Here is a 15911-nt window from a genome sequence, read left to right on the forward strand (position 1 = left end):
ACTTTGACCATGGTTGACCAAGTTTGACTTTTGAGGGTATTTCGGTAATTTGGGATTTTGATGGAATTAGTCATATGGTGATTACAGGCAGTTTAGTCTGGAGCTGTGAGTTAGGATTCGATTTTATCGGTTCAACATTACTTGTGAGGTGAGTTTTCCTCACTATACTAACAGGGTCGAAGGCGCCACTGTCGACCCTATTTGGATTGTTATCATGGTTATCGCATGATAATATGCTTAGTGATCTGTTAGATTTGTATCTTGGTATATAGGATGGTGTTATGCTTAGTGATTTGTTAGATTTGTATCCTGGTATATAGGATGATGCTATGATTAGTGATCTGTTAGATCGGTATGACTGTCTGTACGTGCTAGCTAGCGTTTGATATGTATGTATTGATTGTGTATTTGCGGGTGGGTTGAGGCGGTCCTGATTTGTGCTCTAGGCCAACAAACCCAGGGCATTCCAGATAGACTGAAGGCTCGTCGGGGCGTACCAGTCAGGCGGAAGGTCCGAAGAACGGTGCAAACATGCGGAAGGCCCATTGAGGCGGTCCAGACATGTTGAAGGTTCTAAGAGTGGGCCAGATAGCCTGAGGGCCAGTAAGGTAGTCCATTCATACTGAGGACTCTATATCAATATATGTATGATGTTCGTTATGATATTGTTCTCGTTTGTATGGCGTTGGTATTTTGGGGGAACTCACTAAGCTTCGGGCTTATAGTTTTGGATTTTGTTTCAGGTACATCGGATGATCGCAGGAAGGCGAAGGCTTGATCGTGCACCTCCTCACATTTTAAGATTTTTATTTTTGGGATTCTCTTATATGAAATTATTTTGAAAACATTTTATAATAACTAATTGCTTTTGGATGTTTGAAAAAGTTTTGAATTTTTATGAATTTTACGGATGTTACAAGTTGGTATTAGAGCCTTGGTTTGAGTGAATTGGAGGAACACTCATGTGAATCCAATCTCAAACTAAGGAAAATATTTTCAAAATGATTTTCAAAATACTAAAGGAGGATGTGAAGTGTACGATCAGCCGGAGTCAGTAAGTAGACCCCAAAATACCATACCGTTATTCGATATTGTGATATGTTAGAACAACATGCTAGTGATAGGCTAGGGATCTTCAGGAATTGCATGATAGAATTGCCTGATTATATGATGCCTGATAGCCTAGGGTTTTTCTTATATGAAAATGACATCATTACTGTGGTTGCTTAGTGTATGCATCACGGTTGTATATTGCTAAGATCTTATAGCCTGAGAATGTTTAGTTTAGCCTTATTTCTTGTTCTTGACTGATGAAGGGCTTAGGGTAGGATCGGATATTCGAATTTCTATGGGGTCCAATGTTATGTATAGCTAGCATACATGAGTGCTGCAGGGTTGGTGGAAGTTTCATGGATGAGTTGTGTGGGGTCAGTCGGCCAGTTGTGAGACATTTATCCTTCCTCTAGGAGTGAGAATTGAGTGCTATCCTATACTTATGTACACTGTTAGGGTGTTGTGATGATCCTTGAGAAAAATTTGGGTAGGTGTGGTAGGTAGTTTGGGCTCATACTATTGAAAGCACAGGACCCATACGCGTAGCAAGGAAGTCACAACCCCTAGGGCTTTGTTGGGAGTTGGTTCCCTGTAATTATATGGAGTATCTGATATCTTTCTGGTGTATTTTCAGCATGGTGACTACGAGGCAGTTTGAGACCGGACCCAGATCAGGATTAGGAACTGGCAGCCAGGGCGGGCTAGCAACAGTGGTAGGGATCACTGGTCAGATAAGATCGGAGGAGTTGGATGCTAGTATTCGTGAGATACTGCACGATGAGGTTGCCGAACTATTCCGGGAACAGTTGCTGGAGATTTTTCAGAATGGTGAATATGTAGCCATTGCTGAGATGGTTGTCGTTGTAGCCTCCGCAACCGAAGTAGCTGCAGGTACTAGGATAGGTCAGGCTTTTCAGTACCAGGACTTCGATAACACGAAGCCCCCAACTTTCGATGGGATTCAGGACCCGGTCATAGCCATGGGGTGGCTATCTGACGTTGAGGGATGCGTTTTCACATGCTCATGTCCTACTTACCAGAAGTTCAGGTGTGCTCTGAACATGTTGAGGTCCGGAGCGAAGGACTGGTGAAGATTGATGACAGGGTCGTATTCTGATGAGCACAGAGTTGTGGTGACTTGGGATCAGTTTAGGGAGATGTCCCGCACTCGCTACATTCCGTGGGTTGAGCGAGAGCGGTCGACATAAGAGTTTTTGGATTTGAGACAGGGATTGGAGTCGATGACGGAGATCACCTGTATGCTTACTAAGAGGGCGAAGTTTTGCCCGGAGTTTGCTTCCGAGCAGGCTCAAATGACTCGTTATCTGAGCATGATCAGGACTGACGTCATAGAGTTCGTTGCTATCCAATGTTGTGATACATTACTGGAGTTACAGGAGGCCGCTAGGCGGCATGAGCTTGATATTGAGCTGCATTTGAGAGAGTAGAGGAAGGCCCCGACACAGTCACTGCCTGCATCAAAGCGGTCCAAGACTGCTGATTCTAGGCCTAGAGGCCAGCGTGGCCGTACTTGTAGGAAGTACGGGAAGGGTCATTCAGGAGTTTGTTGATCTAGTGGTGTGTGCCGCAAGTGCGGAAAAGAGGGGCACTTTGCGACGGATTTCCGCTAGTTAGCCCCGATACAAGATATGAGGATTTGTTACCACCGCAATCAAGCTGGTCACGTGAAGACCAACTGTCCTTTACTCACTGCCAGGTCGGTATAGGCTCCAGTGCTAGCTACACTGAGGATTACTGATGGGAGTCAGGGTAGATCAGCGCCCCCAAGGGCTCGGGGACACGTTTTTCAGCTTACAACCGAGGAGGCCAGGATAGCACCGGATGTGGTGGCTGGTATGTTTCTATCCTTTATCTAATTGATTATATTTATTTTATGCTCATATTTGTTGTACCTATGTTAGGTAGGTTCTTAGTGAACTCCTTACCTGCTCTGGTATTGTTTGACTCGGGGGAGAGTCGGTCTTTTGTCTCGCGATCTTTTAGTAGGGAGTTCGGTTCGCCCTTAGGAGAGCTAGAGTGTCCGTTGCGAGTCTCCATCACCAACGAACACGAGATTTCTGCTTCTTCAGTCTATCGGGGTTGCGTTCTAGAGATATTCGGGGTATCCTTCTTGATTGACTTGATTCTGATTCCCATTGGGGATGTGTGTGTGACAGTGGGTATGGACTGGCTGAGTCGTTTCGGGGCCATGATCGACTGCAAGGGTCAGCGTGTGGTAGTTCGAACCCCAAGTGGGGGAGAGCTAGTTATCTATGGTAAGGGCACCAGGTTGGGTTCAGGGTTCTGTTCAGCCGCTAGGGCTCGACAGTATATTCAGCATGGGTGTGCGGGTTATCTGGCGTACGTGGTGGATATGCGGGTCATGGATCAGAGAGTTCGCTGATGTGTTCCCGGAGGAGTTACCCGGAGTGCCTCCTAAGAGGTAAGTCGAGTTCAGGATCGACCTTGTGCCAGGTGCGGCCCCAATTGCCAAGGCGTTGTACCAATTGGCACCACCAAAGATGCAGGAGCTGTAATCTAAGCTGCAGGAACTGTTAGGCAAGCAGTTCATCCGTCCGAGCAGTTCTCGGTGGGGAGCACCAATTCTCTTCGTCAAGAAGAATGATGGTTCACAGCGGATGTGCATCGATTACCGAGATTTGAACAAATTGACGGTGAAGAACCATTATCCACTTCCACGGAATGATGATCTCTTTGATCAGCTATACGGAGCATCTTGGTTCTCCAAGATAGACTTGAGATCCGGGTACCATCATGCCAAGGTGAGGGAAGAGGACGTGGAGAATACCACGTTCCGGACTCGTTACGGGCATTACGAGTTCATGGTGATACTGTTTGGGCTCACCAATGTGCCGACAGTATTCATGGACTTGATGAATCGGGTATGCAGGCTGATGCTCGATCGCTCTGTCATTGTGTTCATAGATGATATATTAGTATATTCCAAGACCAGTGAGCAGAATGAGGAGCATCTCTGTGAGCTATTGGGAGTCTTGAGGCGAGAACGGATGTATGCCAAGTTCTCAAAATGCGAGTTTTGGTTGTGATAGGTTCAGTTCCTTGGACATCTCATTAACCAGGAGTGGATTTTGGTCGATCCGGCCGAGATCGAGGCGGTTATGCAGTGGGAGGTTCCGAAATCTCCCTCGGATATCAGGAGTTTCATGGGATTGGAAGGGTACTACCGGAGATTCATACATGATTTCTCCAAGATTATAGTACTCCTCACTCGTCTGACGAGGAAAGGGTGGATTTCTGGTGGGGCCCTGAGTAGCAGACTACATTTGAGACTCTGCGACAGCGACTCTGCGAAGCGCCATTTTTGACACTCCCTAAGGGAGTTGAGGATTTCGTGGTGTTCTGTGATGCATCGATCACCAGATTGGGAGCAGTCCTCATGTAGAGAGGACGGGTGATAGCCTATGCTTCGTGGCAGCTGAAGCCACATGAGACGAGATATCCCACACACGATCTGGAGTTGGGAGTGGTGGTATTTGCTCTCAATATTTGGAGACATTGTCTCTATGGGATCCACGGTACCATATACACAGACCACAAGAGTTTGAGACATATCATGGATCAGCCGAACCTGAACATGAGGCAGCGCAGGTGGCTGGACGTAGTCAAGGATTATGACCACGGGATCCTTTACCATCCGGGTAAAGCGAATGTGGTGGCAAACGCCCTGAGCTACAATTCGACTAGATACTCTGTTCCAGCGGAATGCATGAGGATATCAATGTATTCTCCACTTGTGAACTTGATCAGGGAAGCTCAAGCCGAGGGTGTACGAAAAGAGAACTGGAAGCTGGAGAGGATTAGGGGCGAGATCACCAAATTCGTGTAGGATAGTCGGGGATTGTTGGCCCGTTGTGGTCGGGTATGGGTTTTGATGTCTGGTGGGGTCAGATAAATTGTACTGGAGGAGGCTCATAAGTCTCACTTCTCTATTCACCCGGGGCCACCAAGATGTACCGAGATCTGAGACTGAGTTACTGGTGGTCGTGTATGACGAGGGAGATCGCCTGGTACGTCAATAGGTGCTTGAGCTACAGGATGGTCAAGGCCGAGCATCAGAGGCCGTATGGCAAGCTAAAACCTCTAGAGGTTCCCATGTGGAAATTGGAACAAATCACGATAGACTTCATCACCAAATTGTCGAGAACGGCAAAGGGTTTCGATGCAATTTGGGTCATCATGGATTGATTGACCAAGAGTGCCCATTTTCTGCCCATTTGGGAGAGCTTGTCGTCCAAGAAGCTGGCCGATGTGTATATTTGCGAGATCGTTGCTCGCCATGGGGTTCCGGCCTCTATAGTTTCAGACCGTGATGTTCGGTTCACCCCTTGTTTCTGGTAGAAGTTCCACGAGGAACTGGGCACGAGGCTGCATTTCAGTAATACTTATCATCCGCAAACAAACAGCTAGAGTGACCGAACCATACAGGCCCTCGAGGATATGTTGCGGGCCTACATTATTGACTTTGGTGGGAGCTGGGACTCCTACCTACCTCTTGTAGAGTTCTCCTATAATAACAACTTTCATTCCAACATTGGTGTTCCGCCTTTTGAGTTGTTGTATGGATGGAGATGTCGTACCCCAATCTATCAGGGTGAGGTTGTTCACAGGGTGATGGGTCGGACCGAGGTAGTTATGCAGACTACCGAGATGATTTAGTAGATCAGGCAGTGGTTGTAGACTTCTCAGAGTCGACAGAAGAGTTACGTCGATCTCAGTTGGAGTTTCAGGTCGGTGACATGGTACTACTACAGGTCTCACCCTAGAAGGGTTTGATTCGCTTCAAGAAGAGGGGGAAGTTGGGTCCCCGATACATTAGACCCTTTCAGATTATTGTCAGGGTTGGCAAAGTGGCATATAGACTAGATCTCCTGGAGGAGCTCAGTCAGATTCACAACACTTTTCACGTCTCGCAATTGAGAAAGTGCATATTGGATGAGGATGCAGTGGTGTCATTGGATTATATTCAGGTTAATGAGCGCCTGAATTACGTGGAGAGGTCAGTGGCCGTTCCGGAGAGGAAGGTGAGGCCGAGATGTCGGAGCATTATCCGAAGTTGTTCACCGCAACAAACTTCGAGGACGAAGTTTAGTTCAAGTGGGCGAAAATTGTAACATCTTGACTCCCAGGTATGAAATTTTAAGGATTTTTATACATCACATAAGACCACTCGACGAGTTGGAGGCCCAACTTGTTGTGTGGAAACTAATAAGGTCGCGTGGTTATGGAACCTACTCGACGAGTTGGAGGCCCCGACTCGATGAGTTGAGGTTGTGCATGAAAACCCAAATTTTTAGGGATTTCACCCTATTTAAAGAACCTTAAGCCCCCTCATCGGCTTCCCTTACCACCTTATTGTCCAGAGAGAAACCTTAGTTTTACTTTATTACTTTCTTGAGTGTGTGTGAGCTTTGGAGAGTAAATCTTGTGTTCTTTTAGAGGAAACTAAAATCTTGAAGAGGTTGGATTGCGTAGAAGGTGTTAGATCCGGGAGCTTTACTATTTTTGCAACCATTTAGAGGTAAAAAGTCTTTACCTTGACCTCTTGTTTCTTAGATCTCCTCCTATGGAAGTTTAGTGCCTTTTAGCCCGTTTTGGAACCATATTGGAGTTGAGCATGATTTCAAGTTGTGACTTTAGATCTGGACACCTCTAGGCCTCCTTGGGCCTAAAGATTCAAGCATTGTCAAGTCTTGGCCCTCTTTCATGCTCTAAAACCCATAATAAGCTTCATATGAGTGTTTTAATCCCTTTAATGCCTTGCATGCATGTAAAGTTAGCAACTTTACGTGGGATCTCAATCCTAAGGGGCTAGATCTGTAATTTGGGGCCTTGGATTCAACTGGAAAGGGTTGAATATGTTAAGACAGGAAAACTCGATGAGTTGCTTAGCCAACTCGACGAGTTGGATAGGGTTTTCCTGCCTTCTGGATACTAGGTGAGACGACTCAGTGAGTTGGCTAGAGTTTTCCCGGTTTTCTGAACACTGAAGAACTCGACGAGTTGCTATGCTAACTCGACGATTTATCTCAAGCTTTTCACGATCTTCTGGGATATGAAGGAACTCAACGAGTTGGGTCAACATGGACGGTTAACCTTGACTGTTGACTTTGACTTTGACCATGGTTGACCAAGTTTGACTTCTGAGGGTATTTCGGTAATTTGGGATTTGATGGAATTAGTCATATGGTGATTAAAGGCAGTTGAGTTCGGAGTTGTGAGTTGGGATTCGATTTTATCGGTTCAACACTACTTGTGAGGTAAGTTTTCCTTACTATACTAATAGGGTCGAAGGCATCAATGTCGACCCTATTTGGATTGTTATCCTGGTTATCGCATGATGATATGCTTAGTGATATGTTAGATCTGTATCCTCGTATATAGGATGGTGCTATGCTTAATGATCTATTAGTTCTGTATCCTAGTATATAGGATAATGCTATGACTAGTGATCTATTAGATATGTATGACTGTCTGTGCGTGCTAGCTAGCGTTGGATATGTATGTATTGATTGTGTATTTGCGGGTGGGTTGAGGCGGTCCTGGTTTGTGCTCTAGGCCAACAGAACAAGGGCGGCCCAGATAGACTGAAGGCCCGTTGGGGCGTACCAGCCAGGACGAAGTCCCGGAGAACGGTCCAAACAGGCTGAAGTCCCGTTGAGGCAGTCTAGACATGCTGAAGGTTCTGAGAGTGGGCTAGATAGACTGAAGAAAGGTAAGGCGGTCCAGTCATACTGAAGACTCTATATGTATGTTGTTCGTTATGATATTGTTCTAGTTTGTATGGCGCTGGTATTTTGGGGGAACTCGCTAAGCTTCGGGCTTACAGTTTTGGATTTTGTTTTAGGTGCTTCGGATGATCGCGGGAAGGCGAAAGCTTGATCATGCACCTCCTCACGTTTTATGATTTTGATTTATGGGATTCTCTGATATGAAACTATTTTGAAAACATTTTGTAATAACTAATGTCTTTCGGATGTTTGAAAAAGGTTTTAAATTTTTATGAATTTTACGGATGTTACAATCTTCAACCTAGATAGATATGCATGGTCACATGCATGCACCTAGGTTGCGATTCTCCATGTATAAGGTGCATTCACCATGCAAGGAGTGCATTCAACATGATAGTAGCATACTGAGCCTCCATGATCAACACATCACGTTCATGGGTAATGTAAGAATCCTTCAAGGTAGAGTGCATCCACCAAGTTTGGACCACATTCTCCATGACTTGGAGCGCATTAATAGGTACCAAAGCATCCATAGAGTGCATTCATCTCACATGGGAACATTCAACAACAAATTAGCGTGCCTTGGAAGGCTAGGAGCATTTGGCTATTCCTAGAGAGCATTAGTCGAATGCTCCAACACATTCTCCAAATTTCTGGTCACTTTACCAAATGTCGTGTCATATTAAAAAACTTAGAATTATTTCGCAAATGGAGCATTATACCATCAAATGGAGGATTCTCACTCCGACCATTCTCTCACTGATCATTCTGATCAAGTTTTCACACCCCAACAAATATATCATTGATGTTACAAGATCATAATTATATAAAATTGTTTTGTTGGCACAGACAATAACTAGGTTAAATATTTATTGATCGAATATTTATAGTGTAATTCCGACGATGATGATGATTAAAATGATAAAGAAACCGGAATACATGCCATCAAATAAGTTTAATTCACACACACACGCGCGCGCACACACACACACACACACACACACACACACACACATATATATATATATATATATATATATATATATATATATATATATATATTTGGGTGAATTATTTTTACAAAATAGGTGTTGTGGATGATAGTTTTCACCAAATGAAGATTGGTTTGTCAAAGTAGAGTGTGGTCGCATGGATATTATATGACAAGAATGTCCAATTGGAACCGAAATAATTTTTTTACAGAGACAACAAGGCGAAATTTGTTGTATCTGGCCGAATAAAAAAAATAAGAGGAATATGGAAGTTCTGTAAATGAGGAAAATGCAATGGATTTGTGGTAAAACGGTGTGGACAAGATATTGAATATGATAGGCAAATATTCGTTAAGAGTGACATCGATTACAGGAAGATTAAGGATTAGAAGACTATATTGCTTCAAAGACATCAAAATGAAGCGAGCGACGACTGTAGTTGGAAAATTTGGAGCGGTGGAGGTTGATTGTGTAAGGAGAAAAATACCCGAAAGAAAAAGTATGAAGTTAATGTAAAGGGGGGGAATCTACAGAAAAGTCCCAAACATTTGGGAAAATTTTCAAAAAAAGTCATAAAAAAGTTTTTGAACAAGAAAGTCCTTATTATTTAACATTTTTCCCAAATTAACGAAAAAGTCGTTTTTTATATTTGAACAACAAATGACAGATTATGTGATTTTCTTAAAATAATGTGACTCTTCTGTTCAAAATTTTTTTAGGATATTTTTAAAAATTTTACCAAAAAATTTGAGATTTTTTTATAGATTTCCTTAATATAAAGTTACACGTAGATGTATTGGCTTTTACCAAAAACATAACCCTGGGTAAGAGGTCATAAATTCATTTTGAGTTAATGTTATAATATTTTTTTTTCTTCATGAAACATCCTTTTTTTCTAAAAAACTATTGTCATAATATAAGAACTGCAATTGTTTCTTAACTCCCTTATTATGGTTTTAGTGATATATTATGAACAAAAACTTTTAGTTGTTTATTTTCAAATTATAAATTTTTTAAAAAAAACAACAGTATTCTATAAAACCAAATAAATAAATAAATAGTTCGATGCTAATTTTTGTCATTAATCCTTTTATTTTTCACATTGTATGCTATGTGTATATTATTTACAAGTCTACTTTTGCATCTCTTTTACTTGCATATTTATTTCTTTTATTTTATTTTTCTCTTCATTCACACCTTGTGTTATTCTCCATTGTGGACTAATATTACTTTTCATTTGCAGAATGTTATAGATTTGTGGATTAGCATTCTTATTTTGGAAATCATCATGAATGGAAATAGTCTTTATCATCCTTGGATAGAATACAGATGTTCGATTATTTACATCTTACATGTCACTAATGAAACAGAGTAATTGGCTTGAATTGATCCGCTGGGGATATGTTTGACTATATTTATATATACTTGTACATTTACAACTGATAGGATAAGTATTGATCCTAAGTATTTGGATCTAATCTATACATTAAATTGACGCTAATCTACTATATGTTATGTACCCGTTTTACATTCCCCCTCAATTTTAACTATGACAATGTTTAGATTGTATATGAGACGTTATAACATGTTTTGTGTTGAAGGCTTAGTAAAAGCATCTGCTATCTAATCTCCAGAAGATAAACGAACATCGAGTGCACACATTGCTACTATCTCACAAACGAAATGGAAATCAACTTCTATGTGTTTTGCACGAGCATGAAACACAGGATTAGCAGTTAGATAAGTGGCTCCAAGATTATCACACCATAACACCGGTGGTCGAGATTGATGAACACCTGGTTCTTTGAGTAAGGATTGTACCCAAGTTGCTTTTGTTGTACAATTAGCAAACGCCTTGTATTCGGCTTTTATACTTGATCTGGACACCATGAGTTGTTTTTGAGAGCTCCAAGAAATAAAATTAGGCCCTAAGAATACATCAAAGCCTCCGGTTGATCTACGATAATCTAGACAACCATCCCAATCTGCATCCGTGGATATACTAAGAAGTGTGGAATCCATTGAATATAGAGCCCGGTCGAAACCGTCCCCTTAATATATCTTAGAATTCGCTTGACCGCCTCCCAATGAATATTAGTGGGTTTAGAAAGATATTGACAAACTTTGTTTACAGCAAATGATATATTCGGTCGTGTTAGTGTGAGATATTGAAGACCACCAACCAAACTTCTATATTTGAACACATCATCATCACTTAGAGCTTTACCATAATCATGAGCTAGTTTCTCAGTCACAGATATTGGGGTTGAAACACTTTTACAATTCACCATATGAGCACAACGAAGTAAATCCAAGGCATAATTGTGTTGCATCAGAGTAACCCCTCCTAAATTTTGAACAACTTCAATCCCCAAAAAGTAGTATATGCGACCAAGATCCTTGAATGGAAACGAAGAAGATAGTGCACAAATCAGATTATTAACCACTTTTTGCAAAGAACCTGTAAGAACAATGTCATCCACATACACTAACATGTAGATAATGACATCACCCTGATTAAATAAAAAGAGAGAGGTGCCCGCTTTGGATGAGTAAATACCAAGCTGGTAGAGTTTTTCACTGAGTCTATAAAACCAAGCTCTAGGAGATTTCTTTAATCCATAAATTAAATTCTTTAATTTGCACACATAATGGGGTCGTAAAGCATCTTCAAATCTAGGTGGTTGTTGCGTATATACTTCTTCATTTAAGAATCCATGAAGGAAATCATTGTTGACATCAATATGTCGAAGATGTCAGCCTCGAGAAACAGCCAGTGAGAGAATCAAGAGAACTGAGGCTGGTTTTATATCTAGCAGAAAGTATCCTGATAATCAATGCCATACTGTTGGGTAAAACCACAAGCCACTAAACTTGCTTAATGCTTATCAATAGAACCGTATGGATTTTTCTTGACTTTGAAAATCCACTTGCAGCCGACTATATTGACATTAGGAGGTCGAGGGACCAAAACCCATGTATGATTTTGCTGAACAACATCAAATTTAGCTTTCATCGATTTTTGTCATGGGGGCTCAGTGAGTGCCAGTCGGTAGAAAGTAGGGGTTGCAAGGAAAGCTCATTTATTGGGAACATATGTTACCGTCCCATCAATTTATTTTTGAGGAAAAACTTTTCCTACACGACCACGAGTTGTAATACATAATGACGATCGAGTGGTGTGACATCCTCAATTTCACGGCCAGAAAGACCGATTTGTTTATGCTTTGTTTTTTTTAAATCGGAGTAATCTTTTAAAGAAAACAGTTGCGGAATTTGTTCCCAAAATATGATAAAGATTTATCAAAGCATTTTTTTAAAGAAATGTTTTTTCATTATATAACAAAATTTCGAGATGTCATGTTCCGATACAGACACATAAGCATAAACAAAACTTACATTATTTACACTAAATATTTTACTTCTCCTTTAATCTCTCTGTGAAATATATCTTCGTATCGATACCTGTGATACAAAGCAAACTGAGTGGGTCAAGCTTGGGAGCCTGGTGCGCATATAGGGTTTTCAACCCACAATAATATAATTATTATATTCAATTATCAAACAATCAATTCAAATACCCACCCCCATTATCTCCATTTATTTCTTAAAGATTTATCCTAAGAACCGATTACCCTTCTCCCATTCATTCCTAAGGATTTCCCTAAGGAACTGGCACAAAGTCTAGTGCTGCCATGGTTCTTAGATTACCTCTGGTGAACACGCAATTCACAATAATTAATGAACACCTAGTTCAAGAACACCTAATGAACACTTAGTTCCAATATTACCCAATGAACACCTAGTTCACGAACACTTAATGAACACTTATATTTCTAAAACAATATATCCCATCCCGTCGATCCCCACATACTGACCCTATACTATGATCTTACAAGATCTAGCCTAAGGAATCGATATGAACAACAAACTGACGAAGCTGCTTCGGAAATTCCCTGGCAGCAAACGAGGATCAATAAAGACATCAAATGAGGGGAATGGAATAAGTTCACCACGAACCTTTGTTCGTAAAAGAAAGAACCACAAGACAATTAATTCAGGGGTAGTTATCTAGATAACAATGCCTAGGTGTGGTCCGACTATCATGAGGTATTATACCCCCAAACTCTACCTATCCCAGCATCGAACTTTGCCTAGCAGTGGCCTGAATACATGAGGTATTTCACCCCCAGACGCACCCTATCCAGCAATATAACACCAGACATACCTAACAGTGGTCTATTACCGACACACTTTATTAGACAGTCTACGAAGTTCCTTTAATTACTTCGTGAAAGAAAACGTTGACATATGAAGCTCGGTCGATCACCTCATAAAAGAAACACTGACTCCAAAGCTCTCTCAAAATAAAAGTATGGAGAAATATTACTAGAGTACCCCCGTACACTCCTGTAACCGACACACAAAATTGTCCAAAAGACTTTGTACAAGATAGTACTTCTGGCACATTATAGTACTCTGGTATGCGAAAGAATCGTACCCGATAACATAATAGTACCCTGGCACAAGCAGCACCCAAGACACGGAGCTTTGAAAAATACTTCGTACATAAAATGTACTTCTGTACGTAGGACGTACTCTACCGATCATCAATCTCACCCCACACGTACTCTTAAAAAGAGACTACCCAAATTCCAATCTTAATTGAACTAAACATCCCATTTAAGTCTTAACCCATCACTAGGCAAACCTACAATGTTTATAATCAATTTTTTTTGATACTATCTTCGTTTAGGAAACGCTAACTAGTGTATACTTAACACAAGGTTTTAAGTAATAGTATCATATATACACATCTTAACACATATTGAACCATATCTGATTCGCACGTTGTATATTATCAAATATATCTAACACGTATTTCGGAAAATGACAAATACTTCACATACATATGTATATTTCATATTATAATCAATACTCGTATTTAAAATCACGTTCTTAAAAGGGACTATACACATGATACCTTATCGAATGAATACACAGTTCTAAAATACATAATCCGTGCTCCCGGATCTTAAATTTGCCTCATTACCTAATCCATATTCTCAGATCTAAAACTAACCTCTTGATCTGATCCATACCCTTGGATCTAAAACTAACCTCCTGCTCTGATCCATACTCTCGGATCTAAAACAAGTTTATCTCTTTATCCTTTTATCTCATGGTCCAACCCACCTTTTATCACCTACCAACAACCTCATCTACTCATGTTCTACCCAACATATTTTTAGATACAAAATACATATATAGTTTAACTCATTAAAACTTATATAATTCATCCATTCCACAATCATCTCAAATAAACAACAATATATTATACACATAGCACGTATTTCATAGCAAATACTTAATATTTATGTGTTAGAAGAAAATGACCACACACTCACTTGATTAAAAGATGATCGGACAACACTACAGCTTGTAGAAGTAGTATTCTTCGGTAGATCTGGAAGATCTTAACAAAAATTGGCTTCTCGCGGGCAGAGCTTCGGCTCAGTAATCGCACTTCTCGGGATCTTCGGGGCTTTGGGTCTCGGGAATGATACCGGGGCTTCGGGACGCGGAACGACTTCAAAAAACGAGAGAGAGAAGGAAGATTTGGTGTAAGAAGTGAATGAGGTCGAACTTGATATTTATAGGCTGATTTCGGCTCATTCACGTCGTGAGAATTCATTGCTCACGTCGTGATCCATGGATGAATCACCTCGTAGCTTCGACATCTGCGTTCAAGGCTTGAATAGTGTTTGTTTGACTCCTCACGTCGTGAGAATTCATTACTCACGTCGTGAGCTTTTGAGTTATCGTTCCCGTAGACTTCTAGCTTCGAAATGTGACTTTTTGACTCCTCATGTCGTGAGAAAAGAGGCTCACGTCGTGAGTCCAGTCAATTTAGGGTTTCTGACATGTGTCATGCTCTTAGATAGCTGTATCTTCGGAAGGTCATAACTTTTGCATACGAACTCCGTTTTTGACGTTCTTTATATCCATGCATAGGTGGAGACGTACTATACAACTTTCATTTAGACTCCTAAGGATGAAAAGTAGTTTATCATAAACTAAATTTTACGTTTTCCAGTGTCGTGCCGGTTTTGACGCGAAACTTCGACAAGTCATATCTTCTTCGTTATCACTCGGATTTCGGCGTTCTTTAAATCTCCGGAATCCTTGTAACATATACTAAAACTTAGTTAAGATTATTCATTCTAAATAATCTTTCATCAAAAATTCATTTTTGACGTTTATCGTCTCTAAATTGACTAGCCCGGATCTACGAGCGTTACAAGTGGAGGTAGCTAGAGCGGTATGGTCTGAAGATGTAGGCTCGCCAATGATTGTTAGGGTGTCATCGAAAGGTGGAACGGTGGTAGTATCAGTAGGTAGAGATGGTGCCGCTACTGTTGCATCAACTGTTGTGGTCGTCATCAGTGTACCAGTTGAGTTGTTCTCGGAAGCTTGTTGATTTGATGTAGATGACACCTGAGTTGATTGTCGAGCACCTATGTCTACATTGGTGGTTATATGAAAACTCAGAATAGGTGCACGAGGTGCTACAAGTGCATTATAATGGTTAGTCCACACCATAGTGATATTTTATTTTATTTCCTTCTTTTTTATAGTTTATTTTAGATTTTTTAGCTCTTTTTATTAGTATTGCATAATATATTCTTTATTTTCCTTATCAAGGATCTTGTCGGGTACTTTCTATTTTTCATGAGGTATTTTTCAGGGGTTTGGAGCTCGTTGCGGTTGTGGATTAGCTTGGAGACGGGCTTTGTGGGATTTAGAGCTATCAGTGGGCTTTATGGATCCATCAAAGGAGATTTGGGCTTAAAAAGTTGAAGACTTAGATGAAGTGGGCTTATAAAGAAGGGTCTTGGATTCTTATTTTGGGCTTGGACTATCCACATTTGAAGCTTAAAGATGATTGGCCAAATTTGAATCATGTGAGATGTGAAAGGGACCAAGGGAATCTTGAGTAGTGGAGTGGTGTAGTGGAGAAGACAGATCCAATAGCATTCCAACGACACTTGCGAGGGTGGAGTCTCAGTCGCGTAACACTTGCGAGGATACTCGC

At 41.1% G+C, this 15911-nt stretch overlaps 1 protein-coding gene across 1 annotated transcript; it reads right to left on the bottom strand.

Annotated features, from left to right (window-relative positions):
• Positions 1–10438: 10438 nt before the first annotated feature.
• On the bottom strand, positions 10439–15418 carry LOC128132441 (uncharacterized mitochondrial protein AtMg00810-like). Its single transcript, XM_052769016.1, has 3 exons — positions 15163–15418; positions 10935–11276; positions 10439–10800 (listed from the first exon to the last, which is right to left on the bottom strand). Exons 1-3 carry the CDS (start codon positions 15416–15418, stop codon positions 10439–10441), a joined length of 960 nt encoding a protein of 319 aa, XP_052624976.1.
• Between the last annotated feature and the right edge of the window lie 493 nt (positions 15419–15911).

Source organism: Lactuca sativa, chromosome 2 (assembly GCF_002870075.4).
Source record: "Lactuca sativa cultivar Salinas chromosome 2, Lsat_Salinas_v11, whole genome shotgun sequence".
NCBI classification, from domain to species: Eukaryota; Viridiplantae; Streptophyta; class Magnoliopsida; order Asterales; family Asteraceae; genus Lactuca; species Lactuca sativa.

Coding starts and splice junctions, on each gene's coding strand:
- LOC128132441 (XM_052769016.1), bottom strand. CDS start 15,418: ATGGTGTGGACTAACCATTATAATGCACTTGTAGCACCTCGTGCACCT. Junction 11,277..15,162: donor TGACACCCTAACAATCATTG/GCGAGCCTACAT, acceptor TTGTTCTTACAG/GTTCTTTGCAAAAAGTGGTT. Junction 10,801..10,934: donor ATTTGCTGTAAACAAAGTTT/GTCAATATCTTT, acceptor CCACGGATGCAG/ATTGGGATGGTTGTCTAGAT.